Source organism: Phocoena sinus, chromosome 13, assembly GCF_008692025.1.
Source record: "Phocoena sinus isolate mPhoSin1 chromosome 13, mPhoSin1.pri, whole genome shotgun sequence".
NCBI classification, from domain to species: Eukaryota; Metazoa; Chordata; class Mammalia; order Artiodactyla; family Phocoenidae; genus Phocoena; species Phocoena sinus.
Window position 1 is genome coordinate 85,687,890 of NC_045775.1, and position 23,687 is coordinate 85,711,576.

At 46.8% G+C, this 23,687-nt stretch overlaps 1 protein-coding gene across 9 annotated transcripts in view; it reads left to right on the forward strand.

Moving 5' to 3' along the window:
• IL1R1 (interleukin 1 receptor type 1) overlaps positions 1-23,687 on the forward strand; it is a 161,848-nt gene that overhangs the window by 117,244 nt on the left and 20,917 nt on the right. For 5 of the 9 annotated variants that reach the window (XM_032651991.1, XM_032651992.1, XM_032651990.1 and 2 more), the window contains 2 exons: positions 11,152-11,302; positions 17,305-17,371. In XM_032651991.1, the coding sequence (XP_032507882.1) occupies positions 17,311-17,371 (61 nt within the window). In that variant the 5' untranslated portion in view covers positions 11,152-11,302; positions 17,305-17,310. Of the gene's footprint in view, positions 1-913; positions 938-1,128; positions 1,262-5,609; positions 5,627-11,151; positions 11,303-13,903; positions 14,008-17,304; positions 17,372-23,687 lie in introns of those variants that run through there. The other 4 variants (XM_032651995.1, XM_032651996.1, XM_032651994.1 and 1 more) reach the window with 4 other exon arrangements.

The following is a 23,687-nucleotide window of genomic DNA, read 5'->3' on the forward strand; positions in this document are numbered from 1 at the left end:
CAGATGTGAGCCAGTTCCTCTGAGAAAAAGGAACCATACATGGTCTAGAACCAGCTAAAATAAAAAGTGAGAAAATGTCATCATTCCAGGTCGCAAGGCAGCATTAGGGCAGAGGCGCTGTTGCTGCTGTATCGTTTATGCTTTTTTCCATCGCAGAATTATCTGGGGCAGCTGAGGCCCAGGTTATCTCAATTCTTGAGTTTCTGATGGATATCAAGGGATGGGTTAGGGAAAGGAGTGCCTGCCCAGCCTGGAAGGGATACAGGAAGGGGTGGTGTGTTCTATTAGAAAGGAAACAATCATCGTTTACTCAGTGTCTCCTGGAAGGATGGCCTAGGTGGTTCTCAAAACAAGCTGGGGTCCAGTCACTTGCTGGAGGCACGGATTGGAAGGGGAAGGGCCGCTTGGAGCCAAGCGCGCGCTGCCAGGACCCCAGCATCCTCCCCTCCCCCCCCCAGAGGTCTAGGTGTGACCCATTCACTGCATTCCTCTGAGTTCAAAACGAACCGGTGGGGTAAGTAGGTTTTAAGCTTAAAAGCACACGAGGTCTGGCCAATAAGTTTGGTATCAAGACTGTACCACTTGCACTGCTGCTTGCCCATTCAGGCGCTGAACTGCGACAATAAAAGTAGCAGGTGATTCGTGTAGTATCAACTCCGCGCCTCGCCCAGGTTTACAGCATTAAATCCTTTAATAGCCCCAACCGCTGCACGAGGTGCGTGCTGTTAAAATCCCTTTCGCAGAAGAGGAAACGGAGGTTCGCAGAAGTTCCGACTCGTCCAAGTTCACAAAGCTCCGGAGGCTGGCCACCGGTCAGGCTCGGGGACAGAAGCGTGAGTGTCGCTGGAGCCTGGGAGCCCGGCGGGTCGGCAGCTCCGTTAGAAGTCGTGCCCAGGGACCCCGCCGTGGAGAGGGGCAACCAACTGGCGAGGTCTCGGTGAGTCGCTCCATCTCAGTCCGGGGGGAGCGCGCAACAGCCGTCCGGGCCGCCCCCCCCCCCCCCCCCGCGGGGATGCCAGGGGAAGACGGCACCGGAAGGGGCTGGCGGTCTCCCCGTCTCCCGAGTGGGGCGGGGTGGGAGCCGTCCGCCCCCGCGGAGCCCGAGCCGGAGCCAGAGCCGCGCCCGCGCTTCCCGGGCGCGAGGGCGGAGCCGGTTGGGGGCGCACAGCCCGGCCCGGAGTGCGGGGATGTGATTCTCGCCCGGCTCCCAGGGCGCCCCCGCCCGGCCGGCCTCCCCGCTCGCCGCCCGCGGGGCGCCCAGGTAGGAGGACGCTGGGGCGCGGGGCCGGAATTCAGGCGGTTAGGGTTTGGGGGTGGGGGGGCGACTGTGGCTTTGGCACCTTCGCGGAGTCCCCTTTCCCTGTGTAGCGCGCAGAAAGCGTCCTTTCTGTTACTCTTGGTTGTCAGTTTGTTGTGTACGAAGGTGATGGTAGTTTGATTTGTGGGTTTATTTTTATTTTTTTGCGTGGGGGGGAGGCTTTTATTCCTGTGTGAAGCGGGAGTAAAAGTTGTTCAAATCTGTCTTTGGGGAACTTGGCAATCTTTCTGGAGGGTTGTTCTAGGGTGTGTCTGTAAATTGCTTCCAGGCGTTTTAATCCGGCCAAATTCAACTGATTTGGGAGTGGCCCTCTTTGGGGTTTAGGGTCAAAAGTGTTGTCTTCTCGAGAAGATAAGGTATGAATTCCCTAAACACAGTGGGGAAGGGTACCTTGTGGCCCCTTCAGGTGAAGGATGATGCTGGGTGGTGTAGCTACGGACACCAGGAAGACACTCACTCACAACGGGCATGTCCAGCACGTTAGAGTTTATAAGGCCCTTTACACTTTTTTTTTACTTCAAATCTTTTTATTTGAAAGTATTTTGTATTTGATTCGTGTTACCAACACCCTAAGTAATTTTCTAATGTAAAGACAAGTTTGAAAAGGTACATTATTACATAGGAAAGGAGCTTTAAAAAGATATGGACCAATCCTGAAAGTAGCATGGCATGGAATAGTTATTTGACACTACATAGATTAGCACTTTGTCCATTTTATCCATATATATTATTTATAAGGTGCCCAAAATAGAAGGTTTAAAATTAGGTTAGTAATTATTTGTTTTAATATTTCACATTTATTTAATTAAAAAGTAGTTACATTAGATGTCTTTGTATGTGTTTAGGTACATTTGCACATCTGCATGTGTCTGGAACTATTATATGTATATATATGTGTATAAAGTTCCTGACACAAACCTGAATTCTAGGTGTCAACGCTCCACTTTTTAAATAGGAAGAACCCGGGGCTTGGAGAGAATATAGTGCCACAGAATAACGATTCCAGTCGAGGTCTGCGGGACTCCAGAATCTACGAAACCGCACCGCTTTCTTCTTGCATGCTTGGGGGTCACATCCACTCAGTGTGGTCAAACACTGTACAGTTCTTTTAGATTTACTTAAAAGACAGATGTGGAAATAGGTAGAACTGGGGTCTAACTGGTGAATAGGGAGATCCCATTTCTGAGCTCACATCTAGCCAGTGGCTGGGAATCCAGTGTGGCCTCGCCTGACCCAGAGGATAGAACTGGGGGGACGCCCGGCTGCAGCCCCCAGGGGGCTTGGCTGCCCTGCCTGAAGCAGAAACCAGCACACCTGGGGCCTGCAGGTCCGCTCTCTGCTAGGAGCCTCCCGGTTTGGGAGCCTCCTCGAAGCCCCTTTACACTTACTGCTCTTCTATCCTCCCAGCAGTCTTGTGAGAGACACGCAATTATCACAGTCGTGCTCCAGCGGAGGAAGCAGAAGCTAAAACAGGGTGGTTAACTTGTTGGAGGGCTGGCATCCGGAAGGAGACAGAGGCCTCTGGACTCCACACCCTATGGCTTCTACTTTATGGCGTGATAGTTCCCAGTGGTCCTGCCCTCCAGGGCTTCTGGAAGGTGGATGTGCAAAATGGGACTCTGGGACCGTTAAGAAAATGAGGAGAACTACGGGTGGTGCTGGGGAAGGCGGCTACCATTTCCCCACCCAGTCTGCTATGCAGCTACGGGCATCTTTTTCTCTCTGGACTCCTTTCTGTTTCTTATCTAGTATATCCTAGTTAGTATTTCACTTAATATTCTGTATTCATATCCTACCTTAAGTTTTGTGCTAGACAAAAACGTGGGGCCTTTGGGATGGGATTTGATGGAGAAGGGGTGTGGCCGTTGTGTGGGAGCCCTGATTTATTGTGTCTTGTTTGGCTGGGTGCCATTCTGCTGTGTGTGGAGCACCTCGCGCACCTGAATGTCCTCAGGGGGCCTCCCTGCGGTTCCAGAAAGGATTGACCTGTATTCTCACGTGAACTTGGCAGAGGCAGGAAAAACCCTCCCCGTTTCTAATAGGCTCTGCGGGGCCCTTTGTGGGCTTTCTTTTATGGCTCTGAAACACGCAGCATCTTGAGTAATTCCTTCACTGTTGGTGAAACACTAATTAATTTTAGATTCACTTAACAAATGTGTATTGGAGGTCTACCGTGTGCCGGGGACTGTTCCATGTACTGAGGATAGAGCAATGAACAAGATAGATGCAAATTCCTGTCCTCTAATGGATGGGAGTCCTCTGGGTGAAGTCACCGGACATTGGAGGTCTCTCCGCATAATGAGGTTCTTGGAACTTTGCCCCCTTGGACAAAGTGTGGGGAAACGGACTGCCCTCAGGCAGGACGTCAGTTGACATACTCTGGCTCAGCCATGGCCTTGGACCAGGACAGGTGGAGAGCCTGTGACTGGGATGCATCGGTGGGAGGTGTGTCCACCTGGACGTAGGTAGAGAGGTTGTGGAGAGAACATGTGATTGATCCAAGTGGCGAAGCCGGACAATTGCAGTGAAGCTACCATAGCATAGCGGGTAGGGGAGCGCAGAGGTTATTATTATTGTGGTACATGATAGACTCAGTGTGAACTTGCCGCTTTGAAGGACAGAAGTCATCAGGGGCTCTGCCCCGTGATGCTCCCCATTTGCTGCTGTCAAGCAGGCACTTGCTTGCGTCTTTCTGCTCCCTCTCTGCACCCACCCGCCCCCTTGCCTGCCGGGGCCCCAGGCGGCGCTGCTGCAGCCTCCTGGCCGTGGCGCGCGGGAGCTTGTAGAGTGATCTCCCTAAGTGTGGCAAGGGGCTGGGTTCCTCGAGGCTGCGGGTCGCCGGCGTACCTTTGGATTCGGCGCTGGCCCCTCGTTTATGCGTGTGGCAGAGTAAGAGAGACAAGTTTTTCATTCCTACCTGTTCTGGAAAGGATTTGTAAGATGCTATGAGTTAACAGTGGGAAGAAAGTAAAACAGAAATGGAGACAAAGAGGAGTCTAGAAATGTATAAAAGGTAAAGCTTGATGACCTATGTGCTTGTTTTTATTGAAGTAGAGTTGACACAATAATTCAGGTGTATAGCAAAGTGATTCTGTTATTCATATATATATTCTTTTTCATATTATTTCCCATTATGGATTATTACAAGATATTGAATATTGTTCCCTCTCCTTGTTGTTTAACTGTTTTATAGGTAGTAGTTGTGTATCTTGTAAGGTGACCCAAGCGGGGCTGCAGGGGCGGAGGACAGCACAGTGCCCGTCCCTGCTGGCTCCTCTGCACCCCCCGGGGCCCTCCCACTGCTGCTGGACCGACGGCAGAGCAAACTAACGAGCATCTCGGGGTGCGCCCGGGCTCTGGTGTTTCTGAAACCCCCAGGGTGGTTCTAACGAGTAGCCAGGGCCGACAGCAACAACACACTTTCCTGCAGGCAGTGGGAGAGGGGACACCTGGCAGAGCACAGCTGCCCCTGTCTTCGAGATGAAAAGGAAGTCCTCGGGGGATGCAAAAGCATTCCTGGTAGAGAGAAGAGGGAACTCTGTCCTGAAGGTCCCCATTTAAGAGGTACAAAGTGCGAGTTTCAGGGCATCTCTTAAGCGACCCCCGCTAAAAGTGCAGTTTGGTGCATTTCAGCGGGACTCAGGGTGCCGTCGATGGGGGTGGAGGAGCATCTTGGCATGCCGGGCTCTGCGCCTCTGGCTTCCCAAACCAGAGAACGCATGGATCCCTGAAAATACAGCCGATGGCTCCTGACCAAGAGTCAAATTAAGAGTTAGATGCTGTCACTTTATTTTTTTATATATATATTTTAACATCTTTATTGGAGTATAGTTGCTTTACAATGGTGTGTTAGTGTCTGCTTTATAACAAAGTGAATCAGTTATACATGTGTCCCCATATCTCTTCCCTCTTGCGTCTCCCTCCCTCCCACCCCTCCAGGTGGTCACAAACCACCAAGCTGATCTCCCTGTGCTAGGCGGCTGCTTCCCACTAGCTAGCTATTTTACGTTTGGTAGTGTATATATGTCCATGCCGCTCTCTCACTTCGTCCCAGCTTCCCCTTCTCCCTCCCCTCAAGTCCATTCCCTATGTCTGCGTCTTTATTCCCGTCTTACCCCTATGTTCTTCATGACCTTTTTTCCCCTCAGATTCCATATATATGTGTTGGCATACCTAAGTGTCCATCGACAGACGAATGGATAAAGAAGATGTGGCACATATATACAATGGAATATTACTCAGCCATGAAAAGAAACGAAGCTGAGTTGTTTGTAGTGGATGGACCTAGAGTCTGTCGTACAGAGTGAAGTAAGTCAGAAAGAGAAACAAATACCGGATGCTGTCACTTTAGACCAGTGCTTGTCAAAACCCAGTATCCCCTTTGAATGCGAATATGGCAAACACCCTTTTACAATTCCAAAACGATACAATAAAACTTACCTACAACATAATTTCCAAATAATCAATATAATAGTAGATGTAAAGAATAAGTAAAGTAATTTGGGTTAAAATGGTGTATTCTGGTGTGTGAGTGCTTGGGCAGAGCCACACCAGGACTTGTGGGGTCAGTGGTGCTTTATGCAGACTGAGCGTGAGGACATGGGGCGCTGCCCATGATGAGGTCTGACTCCTGATCAAGGTCTAAGTGGAGGTCAAAGGCCAGTCCTCCCTCTGTTATCACAGTGGTTGCATCCCCCGGAAAATTCAGGGGGATGAAACTGTGCCAACAAAATATATATTATCTAAGTGGAGCGTGGAGTGGGGTGCTAGGCTCCCAAAGCGGTAAACGATGCTTCTGTTACCATGAATGTCTGCAGGACCCTGGAAGTCAAGGAGGATGAGGGACAGGTCTTCGCTGGGTAGGGCCGTTCCCGGTGTGTAGCGTCCATTGTCTCCGCCACTAAATGGCTACCCAAAGGGTCCCCTTCCCCACAGTTTGCAAAATGTGCTCCCTCAGGGGAAATGCTGGCCCCATGGAGAACCAATGCTTTTACTGCGTCACTAGGTGGTAAGCGATGAAAACGCCAATGCAGGTGTGCACCCTGAAATAGCAGGGCACTCATAGTAGCAGGTGTGAGCTGGCCAGCGGGGGCAGGCGCGTGAACTGTCAGAGGGTCGCAGAGGAGGTGATAGAGATCAGACCGGTGAGGACCGCGTGCAGCAGGGTGTGGGGCGGTGAGTGCTCAGAGGTACCCGGGAACTTTAGGGGGGATGGAAACAGTATATCCCAGTGGAGGTGTTCCTGGCATATACAGTTGGCACAGTTTATGGAATTGTACACTTAAGATTTGTGTGTTTCATCATATGCATGCTTTACTTCAATTAAAAAAACCCCACAAGAGTGAAGACACTGGAAGATTCTTGTAGAGACTGTCTGGTCCTCTGAGACTCACCTGTAGTCGCCACTCTGAGAAGCGGGACTGTTTTCAGCCGACGAGAAGGCAGTGCTCGGGGCATTCTGTCTCTCACAGTTGACTTTTTGCAAGTCCTGTGAGGCCAGACTCAGTTCAGAGCCTTTGGCAAGTGTCTGCGTTGGGGCTATGCTTCAGGATGCGATTCTGGAAGGGGCAAGGCAGTGCGCTTAAAAGGTCACCAGGGATGGAGACCAGAGTCACTCCCATCACCGGGTCTGGATTCTCTTGTCCAGGAGCCCAAGGAAGGCAAAGTGGAGACCTTGCCAAACTCCAGCCTAGCGGTCAAGCCCACTCCTGTCTGTAGCCTTCTTGTGATGGTAATCACTCCCTCTCTGCCTCATTTTCCCCTTTGCCCTTAACACCCACGTGACACCACCAATCTGGTGGCTTTGAGCCGTGTAAGAGCTGAATAACTTAGATTTCCTAGCAACACCGGAAACCTCTGTGGCTATTTTTACTTTATCTTCATGTCCTGTACATGATACCCTTATGATGAAAAAAAAAAAAAAGCAACTCTCCTTGCCCCATTTGGGTAAATAAGTCAAATAGTTCTGTGAGCTAGGCTTTCGGATCTGTCCCCCGAGAGGAAAATCACCAACGTTTCAGGGTTTTTTGGATTTTCTGAGAGGATAAGCGTTCCTTTTTCCTCTGTGGTGGGAGTGGTTTTGTATGCTCAGAATCATGGAAAGCTTTTTCTCGGGGGAAGATCCGTGACAGCCATCCCGACCGCATAGTCAGGGTTTAGGATGTCTGTGTGTTTTTCATCTCTGCAGAAGGGGAACAGTCATCATGTCACATCGGGGGCACACCGTGGCGACCCCCAGGTGGTCACGTTCACGTTCTCCTTCTCCGTATGGAGCCGTCCTGGGGCCCCATCCATCCTCGGGGCTGGGCTGCTCCGTGTGTCGGGGCTGGTGGGTGTGAGTCTGTGGGACCCCAGTGCTTCTGTTTCTCGTGGTTGGGACGGAACGGAGATGACTGTGGTGCTTACGTAAGACAGTGCCTCGCCGAGTTTACCTCCAAAATGCTCCTCTTGGGAAGTGAAGAGTAGATGCTCAACCCAGCACTCCACAATATCACCTTAAGAGATAGTTCTTTGCCTCATGTTTTATCTCTTGGAGACTTTTCTTTCCTCTTCATGACATAGCCCTTGATAACTCCCCCTAGAAAAGCTTCAGAGAGAATCCTTACCCCTGGAAGATGGGCTCTGAGATCCCTGGCCGTCTGCAGCTTCTCTGGGCGGGTATTCGTGGCTCTAGTTTAAAAAAACACGGACTCGTGTAAGCACAGAATTCTAAAGTATCTCCCACCATCGTGTAGTCCCCTGGCTTTATAAGTTCCGAAAACTGACATTCTTGGTCTGAATGATATCGACTGTTTAATAGCTGGTTGAGTGCTTGTAACAGGTGAAGATAATTATGAGCTTCATTTTAATACCGTCATCCATTCCCTGTGCACGTTTCCACTGATTTTCAGTAGAACGTGTGGGTGGTGACATTTCACGAGCTGAAGAACCTGCCTTACAGCCCTTGCTTTCCCCAGGGGCTCATCCACTGTACCTTCTCAGTTGTAGGTGAATCAGTTGGAGCGCCATCCTCTGAATATTTTCCCATGATGTCCGATATACATGGAGGCCACGTTGATTAACGTTTGGGATGAGAAGTTGTAGTAAATAACGCCGTCCGTGTCTTTACGTGGCGCTCAGTGTGAAGAGTGAGCGGGCGTGAGGTGGAAACGTGGAAAGTACCCTTAGGATTTCCTTTCATATTTAGGAGGCGGGGCTCTGCTACTTAAGGTCCCTGGAAGAGGATGGGGCCCCCTAGTGTTGTCATGTCTCTCCAGAAACCTCCCTTAGACCTGGCAGGAGAGATCCCACCCAGGCCCTGTACTTTGGAGGGTTCTGTTCTGTTTCTCAGAGCCGGCTGCTGGCCTCGGCACGGCTAGGAGTCTGTAGGGCCGAGAGGATGGTCCAGGGGCCCAAGAGCCCTGGAATTCCCTGCCCAGATAACCTGGACTTGGATTCCAAGGCGTGTGCAACCCTCTTTCCTGGGTTGTCCACTGGGGACTCCACTGCCTGAGGGCCTCCCTGGTCTGCGGAGTGGCCAGGGCCAGACGGGAGGATGTCTGCCTGTATGTACACTCAGGGCCCTCACAGTATGGGATGGAGCTGGGGGCATGCCAGGGAGTCAGGCTTGGAGGTTACTGTAGATAGAAACTGCTCAAGCCCCACTGGGCACGGCCCCCTGTAGACCCTGTGTGGGACGGTGCAGCCCGGACCCTGGGCCCACGCAACAGTATGTCTTCATGCATCTGGGGTGCATCTGCTGTGCACCACCTCAGTCCTCTGCGTGGCTTCTGTCCTGGAAGGCAAGAGTCACAGAGGGGGAGTTCCTCAGAAACGCGAAGGAAATTCCTTAGAAACAAGAAGGAAATTCCTCAAGAATAAGAAGGCCTTAATAGATGCTCTGTGGCCACAAACTAGGAGCAAGTGCCCTGCCCCGCCCTTCACGGGGGCTCTGGGACTTGTGGCAATCCCTCGGGTTCTCATGACAGCACCCCACCCCCATGTCTCTTTTCCTTTGTCTGCACTGGGTGTGGAACTTCTTGCAGTGACAGGAAGGCGCTATGGATAAAGTCAGTCCTTCCCAGAAGGGGGGCTTTGGTTGGGGCCAATACGCTCACTGTAAATTCTGATGCTTAATCTCTGTTCTTCTAAATTAGCTCACATTGAAGTTTCTCATTCTGGGTCTAGGAGGAAATTGCTCTATGCCTCACATTTGTACTTTCACTTTGTCTTTAATAAGCCACTAGCTTTCTAGGTATGTTCCATGTACCGCATAGGCATGCTGTGATGTACTAGTTTCCAAACGGTGTCACCAAAAAGCAACGGGAGCTGGACTTGGGGAGCTCACAAGGGCTCGCTTTTGCAGCGAGCGTCGTAGAAAGTCGCGCCTTGTGTTTCCACTCCACGGTGCACTGTCGTGAGCGGGCCAGGCTGCTGGAGGTGGGGTGAGTAGCCGAGGCCTGTTGACCCAGGCCCCCCACGACGGCCCTGCGTCGGGCAGTGGGGTACCTCAGTGCACTGCTGCACCCCTGCACATCAGCTGGAAGCTGCTATGGAGAGGATGTTAGCAAGTCTGGGAAACTTCATACATAGCATAGGCATCACTGCATCAAGGCAGGAAAGTGGTTAGAGGGCTGTGGGGTGTCCTTCCCCGCGGAAGGTTTCCTGGACCTTCCAAACAAATCTGGTCCGCTTGCCCGTCCACCCCTCCCCCAGTCTGTTAATTTCTCCCAGACGTCGTCCACGGGACTGCCATCAGCTGCGGTCATTCTGGGCCACACGACTGGAGGTGGGGAGGGCCCTTTGCGGGGCCTGCAGACGGGAATATCTGGGAGGCTTGTCTTTGATCTTGTATCCTGTTATGATTCATGATGACGAGCTCTGACACCTTGATGGGATGCCCTGTACTTTCTCTTAAGTCCAAAGTGAATAACAAGGGTGGCATTTGGCACATTTAGTCTAAGGAGAATGTTTGGCATTGAATTAGGCTGTTTTATCCACTGGGCATTAAAAGGCCTTATGCTGAGGCCTTACAAGCTTCTCAGAGGCCTAAGGAAATGATTCAGACCTGAGAAAAAAATATGACACTCCAAAACTCTAAAAGGAAACTGCAAAACCAGGGAATGAATGGTGAAACGTCTAGAGGACGTCACAGTAGGGCATTCCCAGCTCAGCTTTTTAGAAGTTATCTTAAGTTATGTAATGTGGAATGCCAGTGTGTTAATATGCTTGGTGCAAAGGAAGAGTGAAGATTCTGAGGGGATGACTGTTACTAAGCAGGGCCTGGAAGGTTTTCCTGCCTCTGGCGTGTTTCCCTGAGCATTATTCTCCAGTTGCGTTAAGTGGCCAGGTGCGTTAAGAGGTGGCTTCACTCATCCCTGTGTGCAGCAAAGTGCCAGGTGTGTGCGTTTAATCAAAACGAACTAGAGGTTGTCATACAGACACTATAGATACTACGTATAAAATAGATAACTAATGAGAGCCTACTGGATAGCACAGGGAGCTCTACTCAGCGCTCTATGCTGACCTACATGGAAAGGAAATCCAAAAGAGGGGATATGTGTTTACGTAGAGCTGATTCACTCTGCTGTACAGCAGAGACTAACACAACATTGTAAGGCAGCTTTACGCCAATAAAAATTAAAAAAAAAAACAAAACTAGGGGTTGTCCGCCTCTGTATTCTTCACCCCTGACTTGATTTTCTCAAAGGACTGTGGGACACGTGCTCTTTAAACAGGTGACTCACCTTTGTAAGCCTGTTTTGTTTTGTTGGACCCCGTGAGATCTGTGTGGTGGTCGGGGACTTGACGTTCCTTGTTCCAGCTCATGCCCGTGTGTGCATTTCCTTCCCCAGGTAGATGCGCCCCCTGAAGATGGTGACTCCTTCCTAAGGAGCCGGTCACTTCCTACGAGACAAGGCCTCCTCCACAGTTACTGGGCTGATTCACCCCAGGGGCCTGCCGGCCTTTTCTCGTCAACAGCTGAAGTCCTCCACCCTGTTTCAGGTAGTTCTGGACTATTTCCCATTGTATACAAAATATTTTGGTTTTGGCGGTACATTTTTCTTTGGGACAGCTCCGTGGTTTTATCTGACTTCTGAAGGGGTCTGTGAAGCCATTAAGAAGCACTGCTGGGCTTCCCTGGTGGCGCAGTGGCTGAGAGTCCGCCTGCCGATGCAGGGGACGCGGGTTCGTGCCCCGGTCCGGGAAGATCCCACATGCCGCGGAGCGGCTGGGCCCGTGAGCCATGGCCGCTGAGCCTGCGCATCCGGAGCCTGTGCTCCGCAGCGGGAGAGGCCATAACAGTGGGAGGCCCGCGTACCACAAAAAAAAAAAAAAAAAAAAAAAGCAGCACTGCTCACCCGGTTTCTCAGGGTTGCCTCCCCCTCAGCTTCAGCTGTGACCATGTCATGGTGGCTCCCAGTGCAGGTCTGAGCTGCCTCAATTCCAGATCATCCCGGGTTCCATGTCCACGTCACTGAATTTCCACCTCACAATCGAATTCTCGATTTCTGTTACATGGTCTCAGGAGACCCAGGCTGGTAGTGCAGTGAGTGACACCCCCAGGCATCTCCTCGGCTGTGTGGGTGCTGGAACCTGCCCTCCTCACCTGCCCTGCCCTTGCTGGTCCCACCTGAGGGAATCAGGGCCGGTGGGTCCCAGACCCCTTCTCTGGCTTGCCTCTGAGTGGGACTCAGATATGCCCCCTTCCGTCTGTCTGTCACTGCTGGCTGCTCATACCTGCATCCCTGCTCATCTACAGCCCTTCCCCAGACACCTCTCCTGTTTATATTCCACATGGGTGCCAACATTTCCTTAAAAGATGAAAATCTGATCGTATACCACTCTGTGGCTTAAAACCATTACGTGATTGTTTTGCCACCTACAAATGGCAGTCCCAACTGCTCAGCAAGCCTCTTCGTGTCCTGGGCACTTTCCATCTCTCCAGCTTTGCCTCTTGGCACCTCACCTTTTTTTTTTTTTTTTTTTTTTTGGCCGCACCCAGCACATGAGATCTTGGTTCCCCGACCAGGGATCGAACCTGCACTCCCTGCAGTGGAAGCGCGGAGTCTCAACCACTGGACCGCCAGGGAATTCCCGGTGCCTCACCTTTGATTTATGCTATGGAACATGATGAATATCCCCCATGCTCTCCCCACCGTGAGGCTCACCTGGTCCAGAAGCCCTCCTTCAGGGCGCGTTAGGCCCTATCTTTCCTCCTACCCGGGGCATCTCTCTCCCCATGGACAGTCAGTCCCGCATTGTGGTGTAACTCTGCAGACATGTCCATTCTCCCTGCTGGCTGGTGAGCTCCTCGAGCCCCTGAGTCGTTATTCCTAATTTTGTTCCCAGGACCAAGTGTACACACAGGCATGTAGTAGATCTTCAATATACAGGTGTTGATTTGGCAGCAAATGAATCAAGAAATGAATGGATATCCGAGAACATTTTACCAGAACTTACATCTCTCATCAGAGCATGGGTGACTTATAATAGCTAATTCGGAGTGTGACCATTTGCCAGACAATGTTCTAAACCCTTCATGTGTGACAACTCCCTTAATCACAGCCTTCAAGGACAAATACTGTTATCATCATCCCCATTTTGTCCAAAGGGGGAGCTGCGACACAGAGGCTGAACTTTTATCCAGCGTGCCATTGATGGCTGTGTGGGATGTATTGTGTGATCACACGTGGCTGACGGCTGAACTGTGACCATCTTGAAGAGCGGCTTCTTGTTTTGTATTTCACTTTATTTATTTTGAATTTTAAAAATTATTTTTGTCCCTGGCACTAGCACATACAGCCTGGTGTACAGGCTGTATATGTTGGTATACAGCAGAACACAAATGTCGTTGAGGGATTTTCTGATTTGCCCAGCTTTTCAAGGACTGGCAGGGTGAAGGCTAGTCAGGTTTGGCTTCACCCTTGGAATTTTGTATTGTTTGGGGACATACGGGGGGTTTTGTTCATTTTTTTGTTTAGTTTGGCCTTGGATGGTACGTCTTTACCTGCTTTCTCTACACTGTCCACACTCATGGGACTCTTAACCCCCATCCCATGGCCTGGAGCCAAACCCCTTGCCCTAGGATCCTGGAGACTGACAGGGATTCGGAAGGTCCCCTGCTGAGGGGAAGGGGCTTCTCTCACCCCCCCCTGCTTTTTTCCCAGAGCAGTTCCAGGGCAGGTGAAGTAAAACCTGGACCCCTGGGGCCGGGCTCCTGCATTTTATGGACTATTAGATAGGAAGGGGTCTATAGTCACCCAGCCCATTGCCAACTGTGCAGACGAGGAAACCGAGGCTCAGGAGGAATTGTGTCCAAGGTCACACCGTCCTTGGACTTGCAATTCTTAAACGTTGTTTGCCCACAATTAATTTGGAATTACATCTCCAGACACACTCTGTATGAATTCAGCCTGGCACCTTCCTTGTCTTCTCCCCGGCCCACTCATTGAACAAGCCAGAGCTTGTGACTAAATGAACGAACACCTGGCAGAGTTCAGCTGATTTTGTGGTGTCTTTAATAAACTAATGTGAGTCATGGATTGGCCCGGAACAGGTAATCGGGAAATGTTTTAACCCTTTATTTACTTCCTTCTATCATAGAAATTTAAAACACACCTCCTCAGGGTTACAGAAATAGTTAATAAGCCAGACTGCAAGACGTCAAAGCCTCCCATCTTATTTAATAATCTGAATACAGGTTCAAGGTAAATATGATAATACTCTTAATCTAGACTAATTTGGGAGAAGGCTAATTTATGTGAGTAAAATGTCAGAATTACAGGATACTTAAGGAACGTGGTCTCATGGCTCTGAGGAAGGTTTAGAGGCTTGAATCAGGTATAGGGCTCACTGCCCTCATGCTGGGGGTAAACGGAGGAGAATGCGATTGGGGGTGTCTCTCACGCTTAGATTGTCTTCTTTTTCCCTGCATTTGCAGGCACACCTCGGAGATACTGTGGGTTTGGTTCCAGACCACCACAGTAAAGCTTATATTGCAATAAAGTGAGTCACACGAAATTTTTGTTTCCCAGTGCATACAAAAGTTATGTTTACACCATACTGCGGTGTATTAAATGAGCAATAACGTTATGTCCAAGAAAGCAATGTACATACCTTCACTAAAAGATACTTCATTGCTAAAAAATGCTCACGGTCATCTGTGCCTTCAGCGAGTCATCATCTTTGTGCTGGTGGAGGGTCCGGCCTGGATGTCGGTGGCTGCTGACTGCTCAGGGTGGTGGTTGTTGAAGGTTGAGGTGGCCACGGCAATCTCAAAGTAAGACGACACTGAAATTTGCCACATTGATTGACTCTTCCTTTTGCCTGGACACTTAGAGGCCATTGTAGGGTTGTTAGTTGGCCTGATTTCAATAGTGTTGTGTCTCAGGCACTAGGGAGGCCCAAGGAGAGAGTTGGGGGTACAGCCACATGGTGGAGCAGTCGGAACACACACAGTATTTGTCAGTTAAATTTGCTGTCTCATATGGATGTGGTTCGTGGTGCCCCCAAAACAAATTACAGCCGTAACATCAAAGATCCCTCATCACAGATGAATGTAAACATAATAGTAATGAAAAAGTTTGAAGTATTTCGAGAATTACCAAAATGTGACACAGAGACTTGAAGTGAGTGGGTGCTGTTGGAAAAATGGTGCCGATGGACCTGCTCGATGCAGGGGTGCCACAAGTCTTCCATTTGTTAAAAAACACAGTATTTGCAAAGTGCAGTGAAGCGGAGCGCAATAAAACGAGGTATGCCTGTATTTAAAAAGCACGTTGTCCCTTTTTTTATACCTTTTAATACCACTTCTTAAGTAGAACATTTTCCAGCTAATATTCAAATGATTGCATGTTATTAGAATCTGGGTTTGTGATGTCTTAGTTAAGATATTTTGTGTTTGCGATTAACTTACGGCTACAGAAAAGAATATAGGCAAATTTCATCTTCTGTAAAATGAAAAGGACAGCTTTTTTTTGAAGCATGAAATTATGCGGTCTGCCCTGGACATTGCCCCTGCGGTCGGGTCGAGGGGATAGCTGTTTCTTTAGTTCATTTTTTCACTCATTCTGTGAGCACTTATCAAGGGCTTCTGAGTTCCCAGCACAGTTCTGGAAGCTGTGAGTGCAGTGATAGGCGGGTCACGGTTCCTGTCCCCGTGAGGCTCCCTGTCCTGGGGTAACTGCAGTGAAAAGTGCGAAGGCATTAACACAGGTTGCTGCAGGGGTCCAGAGAAAGACGGTCTGGCCAGGCAAGGGTTCTGGGGGCTCCCCGGAGCTGGTGGGAGGAGGGTGACCCCGGCTGAGACCTGCTGGGTGGGGAGGTACCTTCACCACCAGGTGAAGGGTGGAGGGAATAGCAAAGGCAAGGGCTCTGAGGTTGGAGAACTGGGCAAGGTGAAGGCTGACGTATGGACTGGACATGGGGAGAGGAAGGTGGAGGGCTGAGCAGCCAGAGCCTCGGCACAGAGGACCTGTGTGCTTTGCTGAGGGGTGCGGACTGTTTGGGGTGCACTGGGGAGCCGGTGAAGGCGCTTTGAACCGATCACTTGGTAGCTATGAGTTTGTAAGATCCCTGGATTGAATAGAAGCAGTAAGTCCATAGGCAGAGAGACTGATAAGGAGCTAGCTGGCATAATTAATCCAGGAAGGAACCAGTGATTGTTGAGCTAAAGAGGCATCAGCAGCGGGTATGAGTGAACCGGGCTGGTTTGTTGATCTCCGGAGCCGGACTGTTCAGGGCTGGTGAGAACAGCTCTGGGGATGGCGGGTGTCGGGGTCACTGAGCCTGGGTCTCTCGTTGGGTGGGTGGGAGTGTGGCAGTGCTGTCCGTGTCGCTGAGGTAGGGAGCATGGCTGGTGCGGAGAATGAGTTTGGTTTGAGGCCCGTGGAATACTAGGAATTCATAGGTTGTTGAATAGACTTGTGCATAAGTTCATTGGAAGCACGAGATTGGAATTCATTGCATGTAGTTGTCAGGTCCCCCTTCAGGAGCACTGAACAGGAACGTGCAAAAAGGTAAAGGGGGCCGTACTGAACATTAACTTAATTTGGGCCTGAGAACTTTAGAAAGGTAGGCAAAATGGAGTGCGTTTTTCCTGTTTCAATTGATATTATTTTAGGGATATTTTATGGATAAAGCCACGGGCGTGCTTTCCTTCCAGCATCAGTCAAACGCCTAATCTGATTACGCCCCCTGCCAAGTACATGGACAGAGTGTTAGGAAACGGAAATGCGAGGTTACCAGGACCTCAGTTTAACATGTAGCCCTATGGCTGACCAATACCTGTTGTAGCTGCTGCTATGTTAGTATGGCTTCTAAACCACTCAGAGGAGCTGTGGAGGTTTTGTTTATATTTTTGGTTTGCTCTGTGATAAGATTAATACATGCTTATTATAGAAATTTTAGATAAAAAGCCCCAGCAAGCCCCAGAGAAGGGGCAAACCAACCAACCACAAGAAGCAACCCAATTATGATATATTGTTATTATTTCTTTTAGGCTTTCTGGTGCATTTCTATGCAGCTATACCATTTCGTACAAACGGTTTAGTGTCTTACCTTATAAGGCGAAGGTGTGAGCTTTTGCAGGATCTGGAAGTATGGGGAGACTTTGCAAGTGGGTCCTGGCAGTGGGTACATTCCAGGTGGGGAACACATCCATGTAAGTAGAGGCAAGATGGTTTAGGGTCCAGTGGGTAGTCTATTTTGGGTGTAGCATAGATTAGATTTGGGGGAAAGTTAAATGGAAATGAACGTTGGGACAGTTGATGGAAGTTTTGTTCATCTTGTGTGAGTTTGTCCCCAGTTCTGTTAAAAATCTTCACTCCCCTTTTCCCCAGTTTGCGTCCAGAAGCATGATCACATAAGTGATGTAGGGAGACTAACCCATCAGTGTGACTTGCGGGTAAGGGTGGGACCGGGGGGGAGTCCGTGTGTGTAGTTTTAGAGATGTTTGGGGGAATAGTAACATTTAAAATTTTTCTTTCATTCCTCTGTTTCTCCAGGAAAATATGAAAGTATTATTCAGACTTGTTTGTTTCATAGCTCTACTGACTTCTTCTCTGGAGGCTGGTGAGTTAAGCATTTCCTTGTGTTCCCGTCTGCTAAGAAAATCTGTTATTTAGAATACATGAAGTACCTTGCTGAACAGAGTCATTTTTCTTACATGTGTCTGTGGATGCCCAAGTCACAGAACTGTATTGCTGGATGTCCTTTCAAGATCTTTACTTTTCATTCTCTCATTTATACATTGGGAAACTGAAGCCCAGTGAGGTTAAGAGCCCAAGGTCATAGAGATCAGGTTGGGGGTGGGGAAATATTCTAGGCAGCATGTACCAAGGCCCTGAGGCCAGGAGTACTGGCATGTTCCAGGGGCTGAAATCTGCTGTGGCTGGAGCAGAGGGAATGGTGAGGGATGTGATACGGGGTGAGGTCATTCAGGTAATGGGGGGCGGTGGAGGTTTGACTGTGTAGAGAACCTTGTAGACCTTTCTAAGGATCTTGGCTTGTACTCTGAGGTGGGAAGACTGTGTAGGTTCCCTGTTTAAAACCAGAGAGGTGATCTAACTTTCCTTTCTGTTTTTTTTTTTGGCCACGCCGTGTGGCTTGTGGGATCTTAGTTCCCCGACCAGGGATCGAACCCGGGCCCTCAGCAGTGAAAGTGTGCAGTCCTAACCACAGGACCGCCAGGGAATTTCCATAACTTAAAGGCTCATTCTGGTTCTTATACTGTGAACAGATCCTAGGGAGGCAAAGGGAGAAACAGAGAGGCCAGTTAGGAGGCCATTACAGCAATCCAGGCAAGCTATGATGGTAACTTATTCAAGGGTGACAAGGAGAAGTGAGTCGTCAGAGTTTGGATATACTTTGAGGACAGAGCCAGCAGGATTTGCAGACAGATTGGATGTGGGTGTGAGAAACAGAGAAGAATCAAGGATGACTAAGGGTTTCAGCCCAAGCGCAGGCAAAGTGGAGTTGCCATTGATGGGAGGGGGGAAGGTCACGTGTTCACACTGAACATGTTAAAGTTAGCCGTCCATTAGATGTCTAAACAGAGATGTTGACTAAGCAGTCTGGAGCCAGGGGTTGGAAGTATAAAATTGGAGACCTTGGCAAGCAGCTGCTATCAGAACCCTGAGACTAGATGGGTCTACCTGGGAAGTGAGTGTGGTTAGAAAAGAACAGAACTTCAAGGAGTGAACCCTGCAGCCCTCCAGGGATGGGTGGTCAGGCTTCCATTCATCCAAGAACCAGTGAAAGACTGGCCTGAAAGGTAGGAGGAGAACCAGCCAAATGTCCTGAAAGCCAAGTGAAGAACGTGTTTCAGGGATGAGAATAACACGTGTCCAGTGCAGATGTGCTAAGTAAGATGACGTCCGAGAGTTGTCGATTTGATTTAGCAACTTAAAAGTCATAGGTGACTTTGATCAGAACAGTTTTGATGGAGTGGTGGAGCAAACCCCAGATAAATAGGAGAGTGTGTTGAGCTGTGACCTTAAGGTTTACTCTTTTATCACTGTAATTGCTACTGTTACTCCTCGGAGCTAAATACTTACCAGTCCTCCATCAGTGCAGGTACCTTGCTGAGTGCCTAGCCACTTTTATTTCCATTCTGTTTTTAAATAGCTTTATTGAGGTTATAATAGACATACAATAAACCACACATGTTTAAGGTATACAATTTGATGTGTTGACATACATATCCACGCCTGAAACCAGCATCACAATCGAGATAATATTGAATTGAGTATTAATTGGTTTGGAGAGAACGGGGCAGCTCAACAATATCAAGTCTTCTGATCAATGAACAAAGTATAGACGTCTTCATTTCTTTAGCTCTTAAAATTTATTTAAATAAATTTATTTTGTAATTTTCATTGGATCAGTCTGATGCATCTTTCGTCACGTTTATCCTAAATTATTCATATCTTGATGCTATTGTAAAAGGCATTTTAAAAAATCCAGTTTCTAATTGTTCTTAGGTAATATATACACACACATTCAAATTTGCATATTCATATTGTATCCTACAACTTACAAACCCTCTAGGTCTTCGGTAGATTTCCTAGCATATTCTGTATAGAAAATCATGTTGTCTGCAAATAAAGACATTTTACTTTTCTCTTCAATCCGTATGCCATTTCTTTTTCTTGCCTAATGCACTAATTAGATCTTCCAATACAATGTTGAATAGAAGGGGTTAGAGTGGACATTCTTACCTTGTTTCTAATCTTGTATATGACAGCTGTAAGGTTTTTATAGCTGTCCTTTATTAGCTTTAGGAAGTTCCCTTCTATTCCTAGTTTTGTTTTATTGTGGTTTTTTTTTTGGGGGGGGGATGTTGTGTACATCATAATGCACTGTCCTTTTTTGATATATTGTAGCATTCAATTTGCTAAGATATTTTAAAGAAATTTTGCATCTATGTTCATGATGAAGACTGTTTTGTGGTTTTCTTTTCTTGGAATGTCTTTGTTTGGTTTTGGAATTAGAATAATACTGACCTCATAGAGTGAACTGGGAAGTGTTACTGACTCTTCAGTTTTCTAGAAGAGTGTGTGTAAAACTGGTGTTGGGCCGTCTATGAATATACCAGTGAAGCCATCTAGGCCTGAGATTTTTTTTGTTGTTGGGAGGTTTTTAACTACACTTTCCGTTTCTTTAATACCTGTAGGGCTATTCAGGTTATCTGTTTCTTCTTCAGGCAGATTTTATAGTCTGTACTTTCAAGGAATTTGCCCATTTCCTTTAAGTTGTTGAATTTATTGGCATTAGGCTGTTCATAATATTTCCTCATTACTCTTTTAAAATCATTTTAATGAGAGATGTCACCTCTCTTTTTTTCCTGCTCAGTATGGCAGGAGATTTATCCATTTTATTGATTTTTCTGAAAGAACTAGCTTTTGGTATCTTTGATTTTTTTCTCTATTGTTTTTGTTTTCCATTTCATTGATTTTTCTCCTGGATCTATTACTATCCTCTGCTTACTTAGGGTGTAATTTTTAAAAAAAATTTCTTAAGTGGAATCTAAAGTCATCATTTGAGATTTTTTTTCTTATACAGACATTTAGTGCTATCAATTTTCCTCTAAGTATTGTTTCCTTTTCATGCCGTATGTTTTGATATGTTGTGTTTTCTTTATCATTCAGGTCAAAAGACTTATCTCCTAATCTCCTCCTTTATTTCTTCTTTTTTTTTAAATTGATTTATTTATTTTTGGCTGCGTTGGGTCTTTGTTGCTGTGCTTGGGCTTTCTCCAGTTGTGGCGAGCAGGGACTACTCTTCACTGTGGTGCACGGGCTTCTCGTTGCGGCGGCTTCTCTTGTTGCGGAGCACAGGATTTAGGCATGCGGGCTTCAGTAGTTGTGGCACGTGGGCTCCGTAGTTGTGGCTCACAGGCTCTAGAGCACAGGTTCAGTAGTTGTGGTGCATGGGCTTAGCTGTCCCGAGGCATGTGGTATCTTCCCGGACCGGGGCTCGAACCCGTGTCCCCTGCATTGGCAGGTGGATTCTTAACCACTGTGCCACCAGGGAAGTCCCCTTTATTTCTTCTTTGATGCATGGGTGATTTTTTTGTTTGTTGGTTGGTTGGGTTTTTTTCAGCTTTTAAATACATGGGTGAATTACTAGATATTTTTCTGTTACTGATTTCTAATTTAATTTCATTGTCAAGAGAGAATATACTTTGAATTCTTTTAAATTTGTTGACTGTTGGGTTATAAGCAGGAATATAGTATATCTTGGTACGTTCTTTTGTGTGCAGTTAAAAAGAATGTGTATTCTGCTGTTGTCGGGTAGGAGTTTTTGTAAATATCGATTATGCCAAATTGGTTGATAGTGTTGTTCAAATCTTCTATATCATTACTGATTTTCTGTCTAATTGTTGTACTTGTTCTACCAATTATTATGAGGAGACTGTTGAAATCTCAGACTATAATTGTGGGTTTCTCTATTTCTTTTTGCAATTCTATCAGTTTTTGCTTCATGTATTTTGAAGCACTGTCAGTAGGTGAGTAAATGTCTAGGGTTACTGTGTACCTCCTGACAAATTACTCCTTTATCATAATTTCATGACTCTTTTTAATCCCTGTTAATATTTTTCACTGTCAAATCTACTTTGACTGATAATAATAAACGTTCAAACTTTCTTTTGATTGGTGTTATTTCTCTCCCCTCCCCGTTTTTACTTTTAACATATTTGTGTCTTTACACTTAAAGTGTGTTTATGTGTGAGTTCGTGTGTATGTTAGCATATAGTTGGATCCTTCTTTCTTTATCCAGTCTATCTCTGCCTTTAGACCATGAAAAAAATATGATAATATGTTTGGGTTTTATTTTAGGATCTGGTTTTATTTTCACCTTGTACCATTAATTCTTTGTTACGTGTTTTCTCTTTTTTGCTGCCTTTTGGATTGAGAATTTTCATGATTTATTTTGTCTTCTGGGTTGGCTTATATTAATAACTTAAAAAATAACTACTCTAGTGCTTATGGTATCCATCTATGACTTATCACTGTTTACCTTCAGGTGATACTATACCAATTCACAAATAGTATAAAAAACATAAAACAGTATATATCTGCTTCTCCCTTCCTGAACTTTGCCTTATTGTTTCCATACATTTTACTTCTTTATATGTTATAAATCTCAAAAGACATTATTTTTGCTTTAAATATTCTGTTATTTTTAAAGAGATTTAAATAATAAGAAAAATTATTTTATGATCACCCATGTAGTGAACATTTCTGGTGCTATTTATTCGTTTATGTAGATTCATTTTTCATCCGATGCTATTTTCTTTCTTTCTATAGGAGTTCCTTACATGTTTTGGCAGTACAGGTGTATTGGTGATAATTTTTGTAGCTTTTATAAATATGAAAAAGTCTTTATTTTGCCTCTATTTCTGAAAGGTACTTTCCCTGGATATAGAATTCTAGGTAGATGATGTTTTTCCTTTTAGTACTTATCTTTATTCTGCCCTCTTCTGGCTTGTATTGTTTCTGGCGAGAAGGCTGCATCATTTTTGTCTTTGTTTGGTGTGCTTTTCTTCATGCTTCTTATCCTTGGGTTTTATTGTGATTTTGGGGTCTGTGGCTACATCATTTTCGTAAAATCGTGAAAAATTTCAACTTGTATTTCTTCAACTATCTTTCCTGTTCAACCCACCTCTCCTGTTCTTCAGGGATTCTTATCACATGTATTGAAGTTGTCCTGCGGCTAACTAGAATCCTGTTTATTTCATTCTGTTATTTTTCTCTCTCTGTTTAGTTTTGAAGAGTTTCTAATGCTATATCTTGCAGTTCACTAAGCTTTTTTTCCTGCCGTGTCAAACCTGCCGTTAATCACATCCATTTTTTTTTTTTAAGCCAGCATTATAGTTTTCATCTCTAGGGGTTTGATTTAGGATTTTTAAAATAATCTCTTTCATTTCTCTACTCAACATGCTTGATCTGGCCCCTTGAACTAGGGGAACACAGTGATAATAACTATTTTAATTTCTTCCATCATTATCTGTGTCATTTATGGGTCAGTTTTGATATGACTGATTTTTTTTCTCTTTATTATGCTGCCTCTTTGCATGCCTAGTAATCTTTGATTGGATGCTAGATATTGTAGATTTTACCATGTTGGGCATTGGATATTTTTTTATTACTAAAAACGTTCTTGAGCTTTGTTCTTTCACAGGGTTGTTACTTGGAAATAGTTGATCCTTTTAGGTCTTGCTTTGAAGCTTTGTAAGTCAGGAGCGGAACAAGGTTTATTCTAGGCCTAACTTGCTCCATCTACCGAGACAAAACCCTTCTGGGTTCTCTACCTGGTGCCCCATGACTGATAAGATTGTCCATTCTGGCTGTTGAGAACAGCCACCATTCCCGGCATGTGTGCGCTCCGGGTATTATCCACTCTAATTCTTGTGGCAATTTTCACTCTGGCCTTGGGGAGCTTTCTTTCATGCTTCTGCTAATTGATACTCAGCTGAAAACTTGAGGGAGATCCTGTAGACCTCCAAAGCTTGCTTACTCTCTGTGTACAGCTGGAATCTCGCTGGTACTCTGCCCTCCACTCTCTTGGTTGACCTGGATTCCCTGCTCCATCTCCTCAACTCAAGAGAGAACACTGGGTTTTGCCTACATTTCCTCCCAGCAATGTCGTGGCCTAGAATTGCTCTCTACACAGTAGTTTGGGAAAACCCTAGGGCTCGCCTCCTTTGTGTCCTTCATTCCCTGACGTTCGATGTCTTGAACATTGTTATTTCATCTACTTTGTGCATTTTTTAGTTGTTCAGGGGGAGGGTAAATAACGGTTATTCCATCTTTTTACTGAAGCAGCCATCTTTTCCTGCTACCTTATCCTCAAGTTTTAGCTGAGTAAAGAGGGGAGGAGAGAG